The sequence below is a fragment of the Accipiter gentilis genome, chromosome 14 (assembly GCF_929443795.1).
Source record: "Accipiter gentilis chromosome 14, bAccGen1.1, whole genome shotgun sequence".
In the NCBI taxonomy this organism is placed as follows: Eukaryota; Metazoa; Chordata; class Aves; order Accipitriformes; family Accipitridae; genus Astur; species Astur gentilis.
In genome coordinates, this window is record NC_064893.1 from 1680559 (window position 1) to 1699136 (window position 18578).

Below are 18578 nucleotides of genomic sequence, written 5' to 3' on the forward strand. Positions count from 1 at the left end.
TTCTGTCAGAAATAAATGTCAATACTCATGGAATAATCCAAAATTACCCAACTGTATTATTTTAATTTTGTTTCATTTCCATGGAAAAAATACCCTTTAAAAGTTAATGCTAAAGCTTTATTGGCACTGACTTGCCACTTTCCAGTACCAAAACTGGAATACATCATTTCAGACCATGCCATATAAGGATGCAGAAACCTTTTACATATTGCAATATATGTCAATATTTATTAATTAATACTGCAGTTCTGAGACACAGTAGCAAATTCAAAAATTCAAAAATAGCATAAAGAATTATTTCAGATAATCAAGATATTTATTACTGAAATGTGCACGTCTAAAAATAAATATTACCTAAAACCATGAATCTCGTCTTAATCTGATGGATGCTCAGGGCAAGATCTATTTACTTCAAACCATTCATCTATGCAGCTGTTGGATGCAAGACAAAAATTAAAACAATTGAGTATCTCAGTAACATTTAGCAGTAAGATATGAATATAAATTGGTTTCTCATAATTTCAATGACTAGTAGGATTTTATATTATACAAAGAATTATATGTATACACACACATCATTGGAAAATTTAATAACCCCAAACCACAGTAACGTATGGATATCAAACACTTGAAAAACTATATTTCTGAAGTGTTAAAATTTTCTAAGCAAGCATTTTACAAGTTACTATCCAGCTTTTATACATAGGTTACTTCACTACTAACGCTATCATCTTGCTTATATGACTCACTGACATTTTACTTCCTGTAGTTACAGACACTTGTGAAAACAAATACGAAACAGGTTTAAAAAGTGTGCTCCCCTCTCCCCCCAAGTCTATTAGTATTTGACAAAACTTACAGTACACACAACCTAAGCTCCCTAGCCATGACGTGCACTCCTTCCCCATATACAGGTGATTTTGCCTTATTTTTCCTGTGGGCTTTTCATGCAAGCATGAGAAGACTATAGTAGGGAAAACTGACTTCAAATACATTGGTGGAGATGCAGAAAGATACCATTTAAAAACATCTTTAGGGTTGCTGCTGTTGTTTCTTTGTTCTTTGTTTGTTTTTTAAATGTAAAAAGCAACTAAGTTTTAGTGCTCCTTTAAGCAGCCCTTAGAGGAGTTACCCAATAAATGCAACCATCTAGAATTTTATGCATCCTGAGGAATACTTGCCCTTTATGATATATGCAGAGGCAAGGCAGCCGTGCTATAGTATCTCCTTGCTGCAGCTCTTCCAGGCATATTGCACACTCCCCAGCATCTTTACTCAGCACATCCTCTGAAGAAAGAGCACAAGGTTAAATGGTTAAAAAGCAGGCTACTACAAGCAAAATGTTCTTTATTCAGAACATCAAGGACAGCTACAGAAGATACTGCTTGTCCTGCAGAAAGCCCTGTCAAGGTGAGAATCAGTCACACCCCAGCTGACTGAAAATTCCTGATGAGAGACCTCTTGGCAGCTCAAATTAAAATACGGTTATGATTCAGTTTCTTGCCTGAACAACACTGCTGTAGCTCAAAACGAAGTCCTGTAGCAAGACACCCATGGGGAGAAGAGGGGTAGCCATAATCAACAGCTAGTATCCCTTTGGAGTTTATACTCTCCTAGCTGAACCATACTCCACCACACAGGCTGCTCTGAGCTGACCTCAGAAACCTGCACTCTGAACCACGCAGCCACAACAGACACACACTGTGCTGATGACCCCAAGAGCTAAGATTGGAGAAGTGAGGTTCTTCATACAGATGGTACGTAATGCCTCCAGGGCTTTGAGGATTCATGCTGGGTGGGTTTTTCCTAGCTGTACCTTCTTCCCCGTGCTCAGTTTTCACTATGTAGGTTAGGTTCAAGCCTGAACATAACATTTCTCTGGACACAACACTGCAGGTAATTAACTAGGTAAAGATCTTCTTAACTTCTAAACACTTAGCCTATTATTTGCTTTTTCTACTCTCCTATTTATCTCGCTTCTACACATCTGGCTTTCTTTTACCAGCCTTGCCAGTACTCATATTTCACACCTTCAACCTCCCTCTTCTCACCATGTCAGCATGTTCTACCACATCCCATCCACCTTTTCCTAAATGTAAAGTATGCAACTGTTATCAATAGGAGTGGGAGTTTTCCATCAGGGAAAGATCAGCACTGTATAGCTCTAACTCTCCCTAAATTCCTGGAGATACTGAATTTTCTGCAGCATTACCAAGTCCCATAACAAAGGAGGAGAAAGTAAGTTACTAGGAATGCACAAGAGGTGGCTTTCACACAGAAGTTTCTGGGGAAATATATTCTTTTTAATAAAAACCTTCTCTCTTGGATACTTCTCTTAGCCAGAATGTGGGATGCAGAATTCAGTCCTAGCACAAAGCAAAACAGGAGATCATGTAAGGCTCCATTTGCCAGAAGCAGGTTAAAGTCCCAGTTCAATGTGACCTCACACAGTGCACAGAGCGTTCCCAACAAGGGACCATGTAGCAATGAAGGTGGCAAACTCTGGCAGATCAGAAAGGTGCACACTTGGCTAAGTAAAGTCCACATGTTCAAATTTCCACAGTTTCGTGAGAAAAGCTTCCCCTTTTTAACCAAAAGGAGCCTAAAGGGACTGTTTATGGAGGATACAGTTCCCAGGTTCAACTGAGAAACCACCAGCTCTATGCTATTCTCTCCAGTGGCTCCAATATCCAATACTCATCACTATGGCATTCCAAACACACAGGAAATGACAAAGAGACAACTAAAAAAGCTCTCATGGCACCAAAAAGTGAAATTAAGGTAGGTCTACCTTGTTTCGCCTAGAATGACAGCAAGTTGTCTTGCAGGTGCTTGGGTTTCTAAAACAGTGCTTATTTCAGTCTCTGCTATATTCATTGGTTATGCTAAAAATACTGTATAATGTCACGTGTGTAGCATCTTCATAAGGCTATGTGAAAAATATCTAACATGACATGAACTGTTATAAAGAAAAATATTTTTAAAAGAAAAACACCAATATATTATCTACCACAATGAAGAAGAAAAAAAATGTATTTTACACACGGTAACTTTATTGGTAGGCATCATATTAAAAAATTGCTTTTGTTGTTCTATCAGAAGCTGTAAGCTTCCAAGAACATCAGAGGTACCTAAGAGACAAAGCAATTTAAACAATACAAAAGATCTTAAGAACTCTTCTTATCTGTCATTACAAAACCCTGACACTAAGAACTTGCCCAGAAGAGGGTGCTAAGGATAAATACTTCCTTGAGGTTGTTGGTTCGTGTTTGTTTTGGTTCTTTTTTTTAATAAAAAGATACTACCCTCCCAGACCACCTCTTTGCACAAGTACTTTGCCAAAAGTCCTATAAGCAGATGTACACTCTTCCCACAGTTAGGTTGCAGGAAGAAGTGCCATTAGAAATTCAAGCATATATCATATACACAGAGCATACTTAATAAAAGTAATTTTTTCCATGAAGTCACTCTATCAGATCAGCAGCTGGTACCCAAAACAAAATGGCACTAAGATACCTCCAGTGAATTAAACCCCAGCCTCCCTCCCTCAGCACTCTCAAGAGGGAAGCATTTAGTCAAGCTTTTGTGACAAAAATTTAAATGCCATCCAATAAAAATACAATTTATAAAAGAAAACATTCCTGTGAACTGCTTTCCCATCATTCCCTATTGTACATGTCTGGCTTATTGTTCACTCCCAAGACTGAACAACGCCTGGCTCTGAACTCCCACCGAGCAGTTTAACAAGGTTCTGCACCTTTTGGCTAACATTAGGGCAACATGCCAATTTAAACATTTGTATCTCCCACCAGCCCTGGCATAAGTGTCTGAGACTCCTTTTCTTCCCTCCAGTACTCTCCCATACTCTCCCCAACTGCCATTAGTCTCCCTCTTGCCAATACCAGCCCTACTGCACAAGTCCCAGGCAAACAGCTTGCCACCCTCCCTGGCTTCACCCCAGGCTGAGCCACTGGGAACACATCAGGCTTTGCCTAGTCACGCCAGAGGGAGCTGGTGTGAACACTGACAACAGCTGGCATGGACGGGGCCTCAGAAACACCGTGGAGTTCTGCCACCCCTGCAGAAGAGGGTTTGTTAGCAGGTTTCAGTGCTCCTCTTCCTCTGAAATGACGAGGAGTTGGCATTCCCTACTTCTTGTGTTAACCTTACAAACCCTACCAGGCTTTTGTGCAAGAGAAAAATATAAATACTGAAGGAATTAGTACAAAATACCCAACTGCTTTAAATGCCCATGTGCAATTTGGCACTGCATGTAAACAGACTCCAAACCTATGTAATTATGCTCATAATTGATTACACAATGTAGAGCAACAACAGCAAAACCAAATCCTTCTTGGACCTATGACACTCTTGGTCTGACTCCTGTTTTGGATTTGTGTGGCAGGGTTTTGGGAGCAGGGGAGGGCTGCAGGGGTGGCTTCTGTGAGAAGCTGCTAGAAGCTTCCCCAGCTCCAAGTCAGACCCACCTCCGGCCCAGGCCAAGCCCATCAGTGATGGTGGTAGCATCTCTGGGATAAAATATTTAAGAAGGGAAACCTGCAGCGTAGAGGGGAGTGGGATGTGAGAAACCCCTGTGCAGACAGCAAGGTCAGTGAAGAAGGAGGGGGAGGAGGTACGCCGGAGGAGGGGATGCCCCTGCACCCCGTGGTGAGATGGCAGGCTGTCCCCTCCAACCCGTGGACGTGAGCAGGGGAGCAGATGCCCACCTGCAGCCCACGGAGGGCGCCACACTGGAGCAGGGGATGCCCCCAAAGATGGCTGTGACTCCATGGGAAAGCCCACACTGGAGCAGTCTGTGCCTGAAGAACTGCAGCCCATGGGAGGGACCCACACTGGAGCAGTTCATGAAGGACTGCAGCCTGTGGGAAGGGCTCACACTAGAGAAGTTCATGGACGACTGTCTCCTATGGGAGGGACCCCACGCTGGAGCAGGGGAAGAGTGAGGAGTCCTCCCCCTGAGGAGGAAGGAGCAGCAGAGACAACATGTGATGAACTGACCCCAACCCCCATTCCCCACCACCCTGCACAGCTGGGGGGGAGGAGGTAGAGAAAACCGGGAGTGGAGTTGAGCTGGGAAGGATGGAGGGGTAGGGGAAGGTGTTCTAAGATTTGGTTTTATTTCTCACTATCCTTGTTTTGATTTGATTGGTAGTAAATTAAATTGATTCTGGTTTTTTTCTCCAAGTTGAGCCTGTCTTTTGCCTGTGACCATAACTGGTGAGTGATCCCTCCCTGTCCTTGTCTTGACCCACGAGCTTTTCTTTATATTTTCTCCTCATCATCCCACCAGGGCCAGGGCAGTGGGGAGGAATGAGCAAGCAGCTTCGTGCTGGGCTTAAAACACAACACTCCCGTTTGACCATTTTAGGTGATTTGCACCATCAATCCCAGATAAAGAAAAAGGAGTGAAAAAACCTGTTAGACCTGGATCCGGTCAGAATTTGTTCTTTCTCGTTTCATATGGCACTCTCCTGTACCAACGCTGGCTTATACCAGATGGAAGTCAGTTTAAGGGCCATTTAACACTGACTTTGAAATGTATCTGTTACAGAAAAATGTGTAAATCATTTTGCACAGAACCACTGCAGTCAGAACAATTTTTTTGTTTTCATATTTTCCTGCAGTGGAGTGATTCAGCAGATACATATTATTCTTCTTATTTTTCTGTTTTCTCTTAAAAAAAAAAAAAAAAGAACAGTTTGAGATTTCATCAGTGTTATGATTAAAACATTTATATGAGTGTACTACCTAAATGAAAGTGGGAAGAGGAAATAAGCAGAGGCCACATTTTTCCATTTCGCCCACACGTGGGTGCATACACAAACACTCACCACACCCCCACATCCATCTGTCTTGCACCAAATAGGAGGTAAACACTCCTCCACTTTCCCAGCTATTTGAACAAGTACTCACTAGCCAAAAACTGGTGTCAAAGATGAAATCTGGCAAAAGAGCATAGTATTTCCTTCCTGTGTCTGCTCACATACTTCTTCCTCCTCTATTGCTGGTTAATCCTACTACTGTTTTAACTTGGTTGTCAGTAATTTTTCCTCCTAAAATTCTGCTTTTTTCTTAACTGAAAAATAAATTCTACTCCACTCCTGCATTTATAGCAAAATAGGTAGTACTGAATTAAAATACAATCATCCTGGCAATTTTGCACATACTTTTACCAATTTAAAACTTCTTCTAGAACTTTTGAAAAACATATCCAACAACTATCAAAGCCACCAACTCAGCCATGGTTAAAATCATAGGCAACACCTGTGATGAAATAGTCTGTCTTTAAACTGAAGATTGCAAAAGCACATGTAATACATACCTTATCGATTAAGTCATTAAAATCTGTGCTACTGCTTTTTGTTTTTCTTTTTAAAATACAGGTAGATATAGCCCTAGGCTCAGGAAAACCCAAGTCACAAATCACGGAGCCGGCAATAGTATTTTGGGAAGATATCACTTTACAGCTGCAGCATTTTATTTCTCTTTAGGCATTCACTGGAAACGGAACACCAAGTTAGAAAGACCTTTGATCTAATCCAGCATGACAATTTTTCAAAATATCTATATTTCTTCTAAAACTCAAAAGCTTAAGTGACTGTGGAAGCTGCCACTGCAGCCAGCTTAACAGTGAAGGACACCACAAAAGTGCACCCTGTCAGGAATATGACTGAAACTTAATCAGAACATGCCTTCTGAACAGTATCTTATCAGCGCTAAAATTGGTAAAACAAGAGCCATAAGAGGTTAAAAAATATTGGTGAAACTTCATTAAATAGTACATATTACTATATATGTTACACATTTATTAATTTTTGTTGCTGATTACTAAAAATTCTCTCAGTTAAGTACTAGAAACTGGTTTTGCTTGTTTTTAAATGGGGTACATCAAGCTCTAGACATCTAGAAGCCAACATATTTCTTCACACTGTGGTGGGTTGACCCTGGCTGGACGCCAGGTGCCCACCAAAGCCATTCTATCACTCCACCTCCTCAGCTGGACAGGGGAGAGAAAAATATAACAAAGGGCTGGTGGGTCAAGATAAGGACAGGAGAGATCACTCACCAATTACTGTCACAGGCAAAACAGACTCAGCTTGGGGAAAATTAACTCAATTTATTAAAAATCAACCAGAGTAGGGTAATGAGAAATAACCCCAAATCTCAGAACACCTTCCCTCCACCCGTCCCTTCTTCCCGGGCACAACTTCACTCCTGGATTCTCTACCACCCCCACCCCCCCCAGCAGCAGAGTGGGATGTGGAATGGGGTTTACAGTCAGTTCATCACACATTATTTTCTGCCACTTCATCATCCTCAGGGGCAGGACTCATCACATTCTTCCCCTGCTCCAGTGTGGGGTCCTTCCCAGAGGAGACAGTCCTCCACAAACTTCTCCAATATGGGTCCTTCCCACGGGCTGCAGTTCTTCACGAACTGCTCCAGCATGGGTCCCTTCCAAGGCGTGCAGTCCTTCAGGAGCACGCTGCTCCAGCGTGGGTCCCCCACGGGGTCACAAGTCCTGCCAGAAAACCTGCTCCGTGGGCTCCTCTCTCCACAGATCCACAGGTCCTGCCAGGAGCCTGCTCCAGTGTGGGCTTTCCACAGGGTCACAGCCTCCTTTGGGCACCCACCTGCTGTGGTGTGGGGTCCTCCATGAACTGCAGGTGGATACCTGCTCCACCGTGGACCTCCATGGGCTGCAGGGGGACAGCCTGCCTCACCATGGTCTTCCCCACGGGCTGCAGGGGAATCTCTGCTCCGGCGCCTGGAGCATCTCCTCCCCCTCCTTCTTCACTGACCTTGGTGTCCGCAGACTTGTTTCTCCTACACGTTCTCACTTCTCACTCTGGTGGCTGTTTCTCCCTGTCCAAACTGTTTTTTCCTTCTTAAAAATGTTATCACAGAGGTGTTACCACTATCACTGATTGGCTCGGCCTTGGCTGGTGGTGGGTCCGTCTTAGAGCCGGCTGGTGTTGGCTCTGTCGGACACAGGGGAAGCTTCCAGCAGCTTCTTACCCCTCCACTACCAAAACCTTGCCACGCAAAGCCAACACACACATGTATAGCATGAATTCATCCACTTTGCAGAATTTATTCTATAGTTTTACTGGTATCACCTTCTGGGACGATCCAAAGTTTTTCCTTACACTGTTACAAAAACAAGTAGACAAGAAGGACCTGCATGTTCCACAGGTAACTTCTTCAGTAGCAGCAAGTATGTCTTTATGTGATCAACATACTCTTACCAAATGTTACTGACTTGATTTACTAAATCTTTCCAGCTTTGGCTGCATCTGGTTTTCTCCCTCTCCGTTCCTTTCCAACTATTTCCTACTATGCTTCTGTCTTCTTCACACCCATTTTTCCCAAAATACCATTCTGTCTAGATCTACTTTTTCTACCACTCCTTCTAACTCCCATCATCTCATTTCATTTACTGTTGCAATGCAGGCATTGGAGAAACGAGGAAGAGATTAACCATTATTAGCCACTATCAAGTAATATGGACAAGTAATATGGACAAGTAATATGGACAGCCAACCTTATTTGGGGTTAATATTCTTGGGAGAAGTAGACATTGGAATGGAAGAAAAAGGGACCATTATGCAGGGTGTGCTTCTCTTATGTAGCTCAGTAACTGTCTCCGCAACCTGGTACTGGCTGCAAGCAAAACCTTTCTCTCCTACTCCATCCTAAGTACTAGGAGAGCAAGCAGTTTCTTTGGCATTCCACTTGTTTTTCAGTATTCTGGCTGCCACAAAAGGAACATCCTTGATTCAGCATGCTGCAGCTAGGGATCATTCTTTGATGACCAGTTCAGCCCTCTGCGGCTGCTCAGAAATTGAGGCAGAAAGACACTGAAAGAGAACTGATTCATTAGTGCTCAGAGGCCTCAATATCAGGAGGAAGATCATTCAGTTGTCACTGCAGAAGATGCTTATTTTGCCACTCAGAGCTTTCCAAGCTACAGGGTCTATCAGCAGATTGAGCAAGGCAGAGCCAAAGCCATTAGCTTGGTTCACCTATGAAGACTTCACCTTCACAGCCAGAAGCTAAAATTGCACTGCCCTCAGCGAGGAACATACCTTCTGAAGAAGCAGTGGGTTTCTGACCAGAAGCATATCTTATTGCTCTAATACAAGCAACCTCCTCTAGACCAGATGCAAAAGGGAAGATTTTTAACATCTAGTGTTTTTACTTGAACCACAGCTAAGTGGTTGTCAGGATTCACAATACCAGAAAGTTGAGCATGTGAATATTCAGAATTCAGCTTTCCTGACTAACTTCAATCCAAAGACCCTTTTATACTGCTGAAAAAAACTAATATCTGTATGCTAATCAAACAAGCACATGTTGCAACTTTTCACACACTTCCAACAGGCACAATAAGCCCAAACACCATTGCACAACTTGTGTGGTAATATCTAGAACTTAAGCAATCTAAAAACACCTTTCCCACCACAATACATAAAAACATAACCTCTCTAAAGCAAACTAACCAGCTACAACAAATGTGACCCTTCCTCAAATACTGACAAAGCATTTGACGAATTGGGGGGTGTGGGGGGGTGGGGAGCGTTTGGCATCTCACTCTTCACCCCTTGCAACACAACACAGCAGCCCATTACAATTTCCTATTCAAAGTCCAAGCAGTATCCTTGTTTTCCCCTTCCCTCTCACCTTGCTCAGTTATGACTGAGATATCTATATACAAACAGATACCCATCATGAAAGACTTCCTGCACAAACATTACCTACAGTCTTTGGTGCTCCCTCCTCTTAAAACACAAAGGTAAAGGGGAGGGAGCACACAAAACAAAGTGAAAGTCGCACAGGAAAAATACTGGCAGAATAAGGCCTAAGTGGCAATACTTGTATCGCAACACTGGGCTGCAGAAGTTTTATTGCTTCTCAGCTAACCCAACATTTGAAGAACTGGATTTAGCTTTTTGTGGGACATTCTCAGCTTTCAGAAGCTAATTCTGAGAAATAGCTAGATGCTTCCTGTTCAGATAGATAATGATCGGGTGTATGGTAGAGAAAAAATACTCGCTTTTTTGTTGAATAAAGGTAAAAACTGAAATAGTAGCGATACAAATACATTTTAGGGAGCAGGATGAGTATAAAAGCCTGTATAGTCCTAGCTACCTGGATACCATTCTAATTAGGTAAATTAAACAAGGCAGAGGAGAGAGGGATTTGTGCACTGAGGGAAACAGTTCTTTTGTAAAGAGGTCTGCTTCAGTAGCCACAATGGACATCTATCTGCAACTTTAAGATACATGGTGTTAATACAAGCTACAGTTCTGCAAAAAAAACCCAAAATTAAATCCCAAGTTTAAGTAACACAGCTTTCATACAATGACCAATTAAGATACCTTGCTTATAGACAAAGTCAAGTTTGCATCCCAGGACTCCCAGGGAAGAGCTAGGCTTTGAAAAAAGGGCTAAGTAACCTCAGAAATAAAGCTCTTCACTTCTGAGCAACAATATCCATAGCCACTCGTATACTATAGTGATCAGTGTACCAACTTTCTCAGTCTGTATTTATACTTCTGGTAGACAGCATTGGGGTGAAATTGGTACTCATACAAGATAAAATTTATCAACCCAATTGGACATGAAACATCTTGTGCTGCTGTCTTCAGATTTATTGCCAGAGTGACTATGCGTTTCCACAGTGATTCAAGATTTGCTCTCGATACAGAGACAATTATCTGATTAACTCTGAAACTTCTGCTTAGGCTACAGTCTTTCCAACTTGTTTAATCAGTCTGCTTGCAGTTTGAAATGCCCTTGAACGTTAAATCACCTCAAGATAGCTAAACAACTTTCTCCTGTTGCACAGACTTCTAAAGATAAGTTCCATTCACCACATCTGTAAGTACCATGTCCTTAAACTGTCAAATTTTAGCCTAAATACAGACCAAAGAGCTGCACCTGTTCACAAATGAACCACAAATAAACAGTCTTGTCCTCCAGAACATAATGTAAAGAGACTTTGTGCCAGCCTTACCCATCCTGTGCTAAGTCCCCATTCCAATTGAACTGATGTATATTTGTGTTTTGAATGACCCAATGAGTAACTTGTTCTTGAATAGTCTTCCTTAGCATGCTGTGTTTGTCCTAAGGCTTCTCCCCTTCCTTCAGAAACACAGTTCCTGGGAGATGAAAATACTTCTAAATATTGCCTCATCAGGAGGCAACTGGGTGAAAAAGCCTTGAATGCAGCAGCACCAGACTAGCACCCCACCGTAAAACCACATCACGAATGGTATACCCCAGCACATACCATCTGAAACAAAAGCTGCTTATTGCAGCGCATGAAACAAGGAAGCTGCCTTTAGGCTGTTTTCTTGGTTTTTAATCAATATTACATGACCTCTCAGGTTATCAGGTATTAATCTTGAATGTCAGGAGTTAAATCAGAAGTAGCATGCAAAGGGGCAAACCCACAAGAAACGAAACAGCAGCAAAATAAGACTCCTTAGGAAACAGTGTAAGGAACTATCACTTGGGGAATACCTCCCCTTGGTTCCATGGGTAAGAATGATTTACACTTCTCAAGGCTGAGTTTACCATCAAAGAAGATCTTACACCACAAATATGCTCCAAAAGAAGGAGTGGTTGAGTAAATGGCCAGGGGCAATCAGCACCTATTGCTGATAGAGTCTACTGCAGTTAGAGAGAATTGTTTCTTACAGGGAGCTGGAGATAGCTGTGATGAAGGAAACTTACAGAAGCAGGCAAGAAAGAAAAATACCAGCGTAGGATCCACACATGCAGCTCTTTTATAATTTTTATTCTTTGCTAAACAATGCTTCTTATCTTTGAGGAGTAAAACAAAGCAAAATATTTAAGGGCTACTTATACGTACCTGCCAATCTATACCAGCACTAAGAAACTACAATGATAGATGAAAAATCAATTTAGGCCTGTTGAGAACTTGGGATTGAAATGAAAAATCAATTTAGGCCTGTTGAGAATTTTGGATTGCAATCCAGAGATCCAGTCCAAAGGCGGCTGAACCATACAGTTTCCCCCTGAGCAATGAGCAGATATTAAGTCTTGTCATCAAGAGGGGCACACTCAAGAAAAATGAGAGAGGCCTGAAGTTCAGCTTGCCTTGTGTAGCAGATGACTTCTTTACCAAATTTAAAAAAAAAAAAAAAAAAAAAAAAGCAAAAAAACCCCAAACAAACAAAAAACCCCACCACAACTAACCAGGCACAAAGCCTCAAGAGTATTTATTTATCTACAGAAGCTTCTTCTGGTATTAAATTACTTGGGAATTTGAGTTAATGATTTAATGAGGAAAAGATGCCACTGTATCAGGAGGAAGGTGAAGAATTCCATTCATATACTGTGCAGAGACAGTTCTTTTCAAATTGCTTTACAGTCAGAAGGAAGACTTAACTATGATGCTGCAAGTCTGTTAAAATAAGCAACTTTTCCAAATCAACAGTGGATGTTACCACCAACAGTGTTCACAAAGACTGGGAAAGTAAAGGAGAGCATGAATGTGGCAGAGTAGGTACAACAGAAGATGGTTGTCTCCAATCAAGCTGAAGGAAAGACCTAAATTGGAAAAGATCTTGCAAGTGCAGGATTTTGATGTGACTGTACAAAAGGATCCCTACTGAGGTTAGGAAATCCCTTTTGCTTTGGCACCTTTTTGAAGTGACTAAGCTTATTTTATCCCCAACATGAAAGGAGACCAAAAAGATTGCAGAACACAGTTTTTTCCAAATGGCAAGGCTTCAACCATTCACCATCACTGAAACCATAGTCAGAAGCCAGAGAAATTGCTTTGTAATAATTTTCAGTTAAGAAGTTTCATTCTAGTAATGGTCTGCAATGAATTGAGAGTGTGATGGGAACATGCTGGCCTAATGAAATCTATGAGAACTCTCACCTAACACAATGTATGTGAAGCAGGTGCATTAGAAGCCCTCATGGAAGGAAAGGGTAGGGCAATAGTGACCCTGAAGAGCAGAGGCAGAGAGGGAATGAAGAGAAGCAGCTCAGATGCAGTTAGCTATCCTATTACTCTGGGCAACATGGGTCACTTTAATGGTGATTTGTTTTGAAGTTGGATGTAGGATTTGCTTCAGTGTTTTGTTCACTTTGTCCTTTTTCAAGTTCCTATTCCAGGCTTCCTACAGGTGCCCTGAGCACAATGAGTTTTGCCAAGTCTTTTTTCCAGTCTTTTAACACTGGCCGAATAACTGACTCATTTCTTTGCAAGCTTGCAGAGGAGTTTTGTTTGATCTGATGCAAAATGAATGCATAGGGAGCACTAAGGAAGATGGCATGAAAGATGAATCTATAAGCCTAAGCTTGAAACAGAAGGAGGGGAGGAAAACAGGTGTGTCTGACTAAGATACTATTCTTAGGGAAGACACGATGCATTACTGAGCAACACACAATGAAAACACTGGTGCCAAAACTCAGTGTGCATAAAGTCTGGCTTATTAACCCCAGTGCCAGGTGCTAGGCCTACAGGGTGCTTTTCCCAGCAGGCTCAAGATTAGCCTTCTCCAAGTTTAAACTGAATGTCTGGTGTCAACATGCATACACAGGACAGAGATATAAATCACTGCATAATTTTTACTTGTCTGTCTTTTCTGCTCAGAGCAGACAGACTGCTTTTTACAAGCTATTCCTATTTTAAATGTGATTATCCTTGCAATATAGATGGAACGCAAAACATATCTGAATGCAAAAAGTTCTGACAACTCTGAAAACTCTGACTCAATTTGATGGTATCTTAATTTTTGTGCTCTACGCTAACCCATAATCCAGTATTGTAATTTGTTCCAGCAAGCATAGAGATAGAGTATTTCTGGTGCTAACAGGTATCTACAGGTTTTTACTATCCTAGTAAGATACTGAATATATGGGTCTTTAATTTCAAGAGGGAAAAAAACCCCAAACAATCCCCACCAATAAACCTTCCTTTAAGTTTTAAAGCAAATGGCATCAATTTCTAGATCCTAGTAATTAAGTCAAGTAAAAGACACCCACATAATTTCAATAATATTCAGCAATCATGACCATTCACAAATAATAATACAAAAAGATAACACAGAAGATGTGTTTAAAAAAAAATGAAAGTCCCCAAAGACAATTCTCCAGTATTTGTTCAAAGTTTTATGCACATAATCTAGCAGTATATTTCTATAACCATATTGAAGTTTTATTTCTCTCCTCATTTTTTAAATCTACTGGCTAGCAAAATTATTGGACACCATCATGACAATAAGGCATTTCAGCTAATAAAGGCATAGATTGAAAGAGACTTCCTTGGAACTGGGGAGAAAAAAAAAAAGACAAAAGTGTTAACCAAACAATTCCTCCCCCCATCTCTACTTCTAAACAAATAAACATTATTTACGGGCTAAAAATTATCAATGAATACCACATTATTGCTTAGCTACATGAAGGCTATCCAATACCTACTGTTATACATGAAGACTATCAAATTAAACTTCACACAAGAAAGGAGGGGATGAGAAACATGGACAAAATGAAGAAAATTTGATAAGGCATTAAATTACAGATAGCTATTAGTGCAGGGTTAAAATGGAAGTTATCTGAGGTTTTTATGAGGAAACTTGAAACTTTAACAAGGCTTCATAAGCGTTAACATAGTTTAGCACTAGCAGTAATGAAGTTCTTCATGTTTCAGCTGTGTGTTAAAACTTTGGGTTGTTTCTGCAGCTGAACAAGTCTGTAGCCACGTGAGACAAAGTTATGCAAACTTCAGGGAGCAAGGAGGTTCCTCCAGGGAGGATACAATACGCAAGTCTAGTATTTTTTACCTACGCCAGTATATAATCTATATAATTCCTGCCAATAGGCAATTTACAGCCTGTTCCAGAATCACTGGTTTTTGTTAAGAATATTAAAAACTGGTAATCTTTTCTCCTGTCTAAGCAGTGATAATAATCCCCAGTTTAGAAGTGAGAGTACTCTATCATATTAACAGTGTTTTCTTCCAGCTTGCTTCTGAAGAGCTAGGCTTGTTCTACCACTGAAGCCCCCTGCAAAAGCTGGACTGACTTCTTTTGTCATTGAAGGGTTGAGTCTGCCACTCAGAAGTGCAAGACTGTTTAAGTAATCAAAGAGCAGCAGGTTTTAAAGCAAGATTTTAACCTGAAGAAAAAAATAAATTACAAGTGACATTTCAGGCAATACTTTCAATTGATCTGCCCTTGGGGCAGTTTCTGAGCAAAAAAGGAGTGCCTCTTATTCTTCTGTATTTCTTTAGAAAAAAATCCTGATCTGCAAATAATCTGTTCTAGTTCCTTACAAAACAGTGAGGAATTGAGGGAAGGAAATACTGTGAAATTCCTACAGACAACACTCAATCTCAGCAAGATGGCATTTATTTTTTAAAACCTAAAGATTTCCAGTAGTTTTATTTCAAAATCCAGCCAATGAAGCCTATTCTCTAAGATTAGGAAAAGCTGTGTATTTTCAGGTGTTTCATTTCCACAGAGCAACTACAAAACATAAGCCAGTTTGCTGCTAACAAACGAGTAAAATCTCAAGGTTTTAGAGGTATCAGCTTTAAAGACTGCAGAATTACCATACAAAACTAGGAACATTATTTCCCCTGAAGCTAAATTCCCAGCAGTCACAAGACTGCAGCAGTTGCAGACACGATTTATGACATCCTCCGAATGACCTCTCAAAGCTAAAGACTGATTAAGTGTAAGACATGGAAGGTAGCTCCTGTCTGCCCGCATCACATGACGTGGAGTCACGGCACAGTGAGCGTTTGCCACCAAGCGAACAAAACTGTCCCTTAGCTTTCTACTGCATGCAGCCCTGCGCTGCCATTATATAAGAGAAACACAATGACATACAGCACAATATATCGGGTCCTCTTCTAACCTGATCTGAATCGTTCCTCGTGTCACCTGCAGATGTTCTTTGCACTGGTTCACAGATGTATCTGTAATTTTCTAGGACAAGAATTGCCATTTGACCTTAGCAGCACTGTCAGTACGAAAGGAAGACAACGAGGTTAGGAGTAGCTTATAAGGAAAAGAAACAACTTGAGCTATTCAGCACATGAATGACCCTATTTTCTCTATCTCTTTCAGAAACAAGCAGGCTTGTTCTACAGCTGTCCAAAGCTTACTGTATTTATCCAGTGCTGCTTATAAAATACTCCTATGGCACATGTATGCATTTATGTAAAGGTGATTCCAATATACTGAGAAAAAAATTGTTGTCCCACTCTCAAGAACTGAATTAATTATGAAGTGACATTGCAACTATTTCGGCTAGGAGTGATTTGCAATGGCTCCATCACAGGAATTCAGTCTAGCAGACTTAAGCCTGGCTCAAGGAAAAGTATGCAGAGGAGCACCCACCAAATATTCTTCTTCTCCCCAAATACTCATTAAAAGTGTAAGCTGCATTCACAACAAATCAGAGAAAAGTTTAAGATCTGAATGGGTGTGATCTCTGCTGTGGGTGTGCAGGAACCAAGTATGGCTTTACCTCATTACAGCAAGAAAATTCAGCATAATCTATTGAGCATCCCCAACCTGAACCATGAAAGTGAGCTGTCATAGCTTCTTTACAAACCTATGTCTCCCTTTCTTTTACATGAAAAGTAAAATAATAAGCAATATTGATACCTCAACCACCACCACTAAACCTCCAAGATTATATCTTACCAAGATAAATGGGGCAGCCTGCAGTTCTGGGAACTGCTGTTCCAGACATTCAAAGCACTTCCCTCTCAGTTACACTAAGTTCCCATTTCAGGAGCTTTCTTCACAGCTACACCATTAGAAATATACAGCTTACTTTTTGGCTCTGGAGCAAAGGGTTGACAGTTTCTGGGTTTGGAGGAAAGATAACAGACTGCAGCCTCCAGAAGCGCTGCAACTCCACAGTATCACAGACTGACCCAATTCATCCACTGATCTGAGGCTGAAATAGGGTCACCGAAGCAGGTCCCACCCCCCTTTAGGAAGTAAGTACACATTGAACTTGAGTATGGTTTTATTTAGTGACATTTGTCAGCATTACTCTTTAAAATTAAAAAACTCCCTCCCAACAAACCTGAACTGTAACAGGCTGCTTTTGCAGCAATGCTCTTCTGTGAGGTACCAAAAACTGCTGAAGAAGAGATTTGGGATGGTTGGAAGGAAATACAGCTTCACTGAACAAAAGGGAAGAAGAGCTAGAGTTTGCCACTGTTCTTCTTGGCAGTCTGGTTTGGACAAGTGGCTATCCATGGCCTACACTGGTAAACACCAGTGAAAGCTTCCTCCTTGTTCGAACGTTACCAATTCCCAAAGGGAGAAAGTACAAACTAATCGATACGTTTTAATCGAGTTCTTCAAACACAATTTCACTCCTTAAAATTGTAACAATGATTTGCAAGACAAGCTATAAAAAGTCTGAGCTGATATTATACCAATTCACAGAATAACAGCTGTGCAAATGTCTGAGATTAAAATTTTGTTTACTATAGTCATGTTCTACCATCACTACATAAGCAAAATCTCAAAGTTGAACAGATGTTCAACAGTTCTAATTCTTTTCAAGAACTACCGAAGAAAACCGTTTTAAAGCATCAGGGAAACTGAATGAACCTCCTACATACTCTGGAGGATGTTCATGAGTACGCAAGATCAAAACAAGTAAATGCCACTATTTTAACTGCAAGCAGAGACTATATGTCTCTTTATGTCTCTTCTTAAACTACCTTATAAAGTATGTTCTTCTCCCTCCACAGCAACCCTCAAGACAGAGCACAGAACCATCTAGGGCAGAGCAAGAAGCTAGAAACTTTTAGCCAAGAATCTTGTTAAACTCCAAAAATGGAAGAACTAAGAAATTCTGTGGAGAATTTTATACCTCGGATGAAGTAGAATGAAAGAACTGATTTGCCTTAGTATTATTTTGTACTGCTTTGCTGAAAGTCTAGTCCTATTAAAGGATGAGAACAAGGAGGAAGGCTTAAGCTTTTCCAGGCAGACTGGCAAGATGCCCTTTTGCAAGGTCTTTTAGGGTATGATCTCAGGAACCGTGACAGAGAAGTGAGCTTGAAATTAGCAATTCTTTTCATTCCAGACTGAAGTTTTGAGTGCATCAGTCAAAACAGTTGATGGCATCAACCCTGCTGAGTAAAATACTTTCCCTTTTTTTGTGCACAGAAGTGACAAAGAAAATCAAGTCACTGCAGTGGGCAGAACTGCCAAAATCATGTATTTCAGTGGTCCAAATGTTAGGTCAAGGTGCGTTATTTTTCTTCCCTTCTACTGAGCAATATAAACTGAGTAAGTTCTAGCACAAGTAGCTTGCCCCAAACATGTTGAAACGGCCACTAGTCAACAAAGCCTGTAACTTGTGTTAGAAAAAATTAGGTCAGTCCCTTTCACTAAGAATGCTTCCAAAATAATTTTTAGTCCTTTAGGTGATTCACACCAATTTTCTCTACTTCTGATCAGAATTAATGTGTTAGGGCTGTCATTTAGATGTTGACAACTTCTTTAGCAGGATTATTGCTTATACAGATTCCA

At 40.9% G+C, this 18578-nt stretch overlaps 1 protein-coding gene across 4 annotated transcripts in view; it reads right to left on the reverse strand.

Annotated features, from left to right (window-relative positions):
• ZNRF2 (zinc and ring finger 2) overlaps positions 1–18578 on the reverse strand; it is a 568219-nt gene that overhangs the window by 510990 nt on the left and 38651 nt on the right. For all 4 annotated transcript variants that reach the window (XR_007508147.1, XR_007508149.1, XR_007508148.1 and 1 more), the window contains exons 3-4: positions 1182–1287; positions 355–432 (exon numbers count right to left, since the gene is read on the reverse strand). Coding sequence is in view for 1 of the 4 variants with exons in the window: in XM_049817315.1 (XP_049673272.1) it covers positions 375–432; positions 1182–1287 (164 nt within the window). In the remaining 3 variants the exon portion in view is untranslated. The remainder of the gene's footprint in view (positions 1–354; positions 433–1181; positions 1288–18578) is intronic.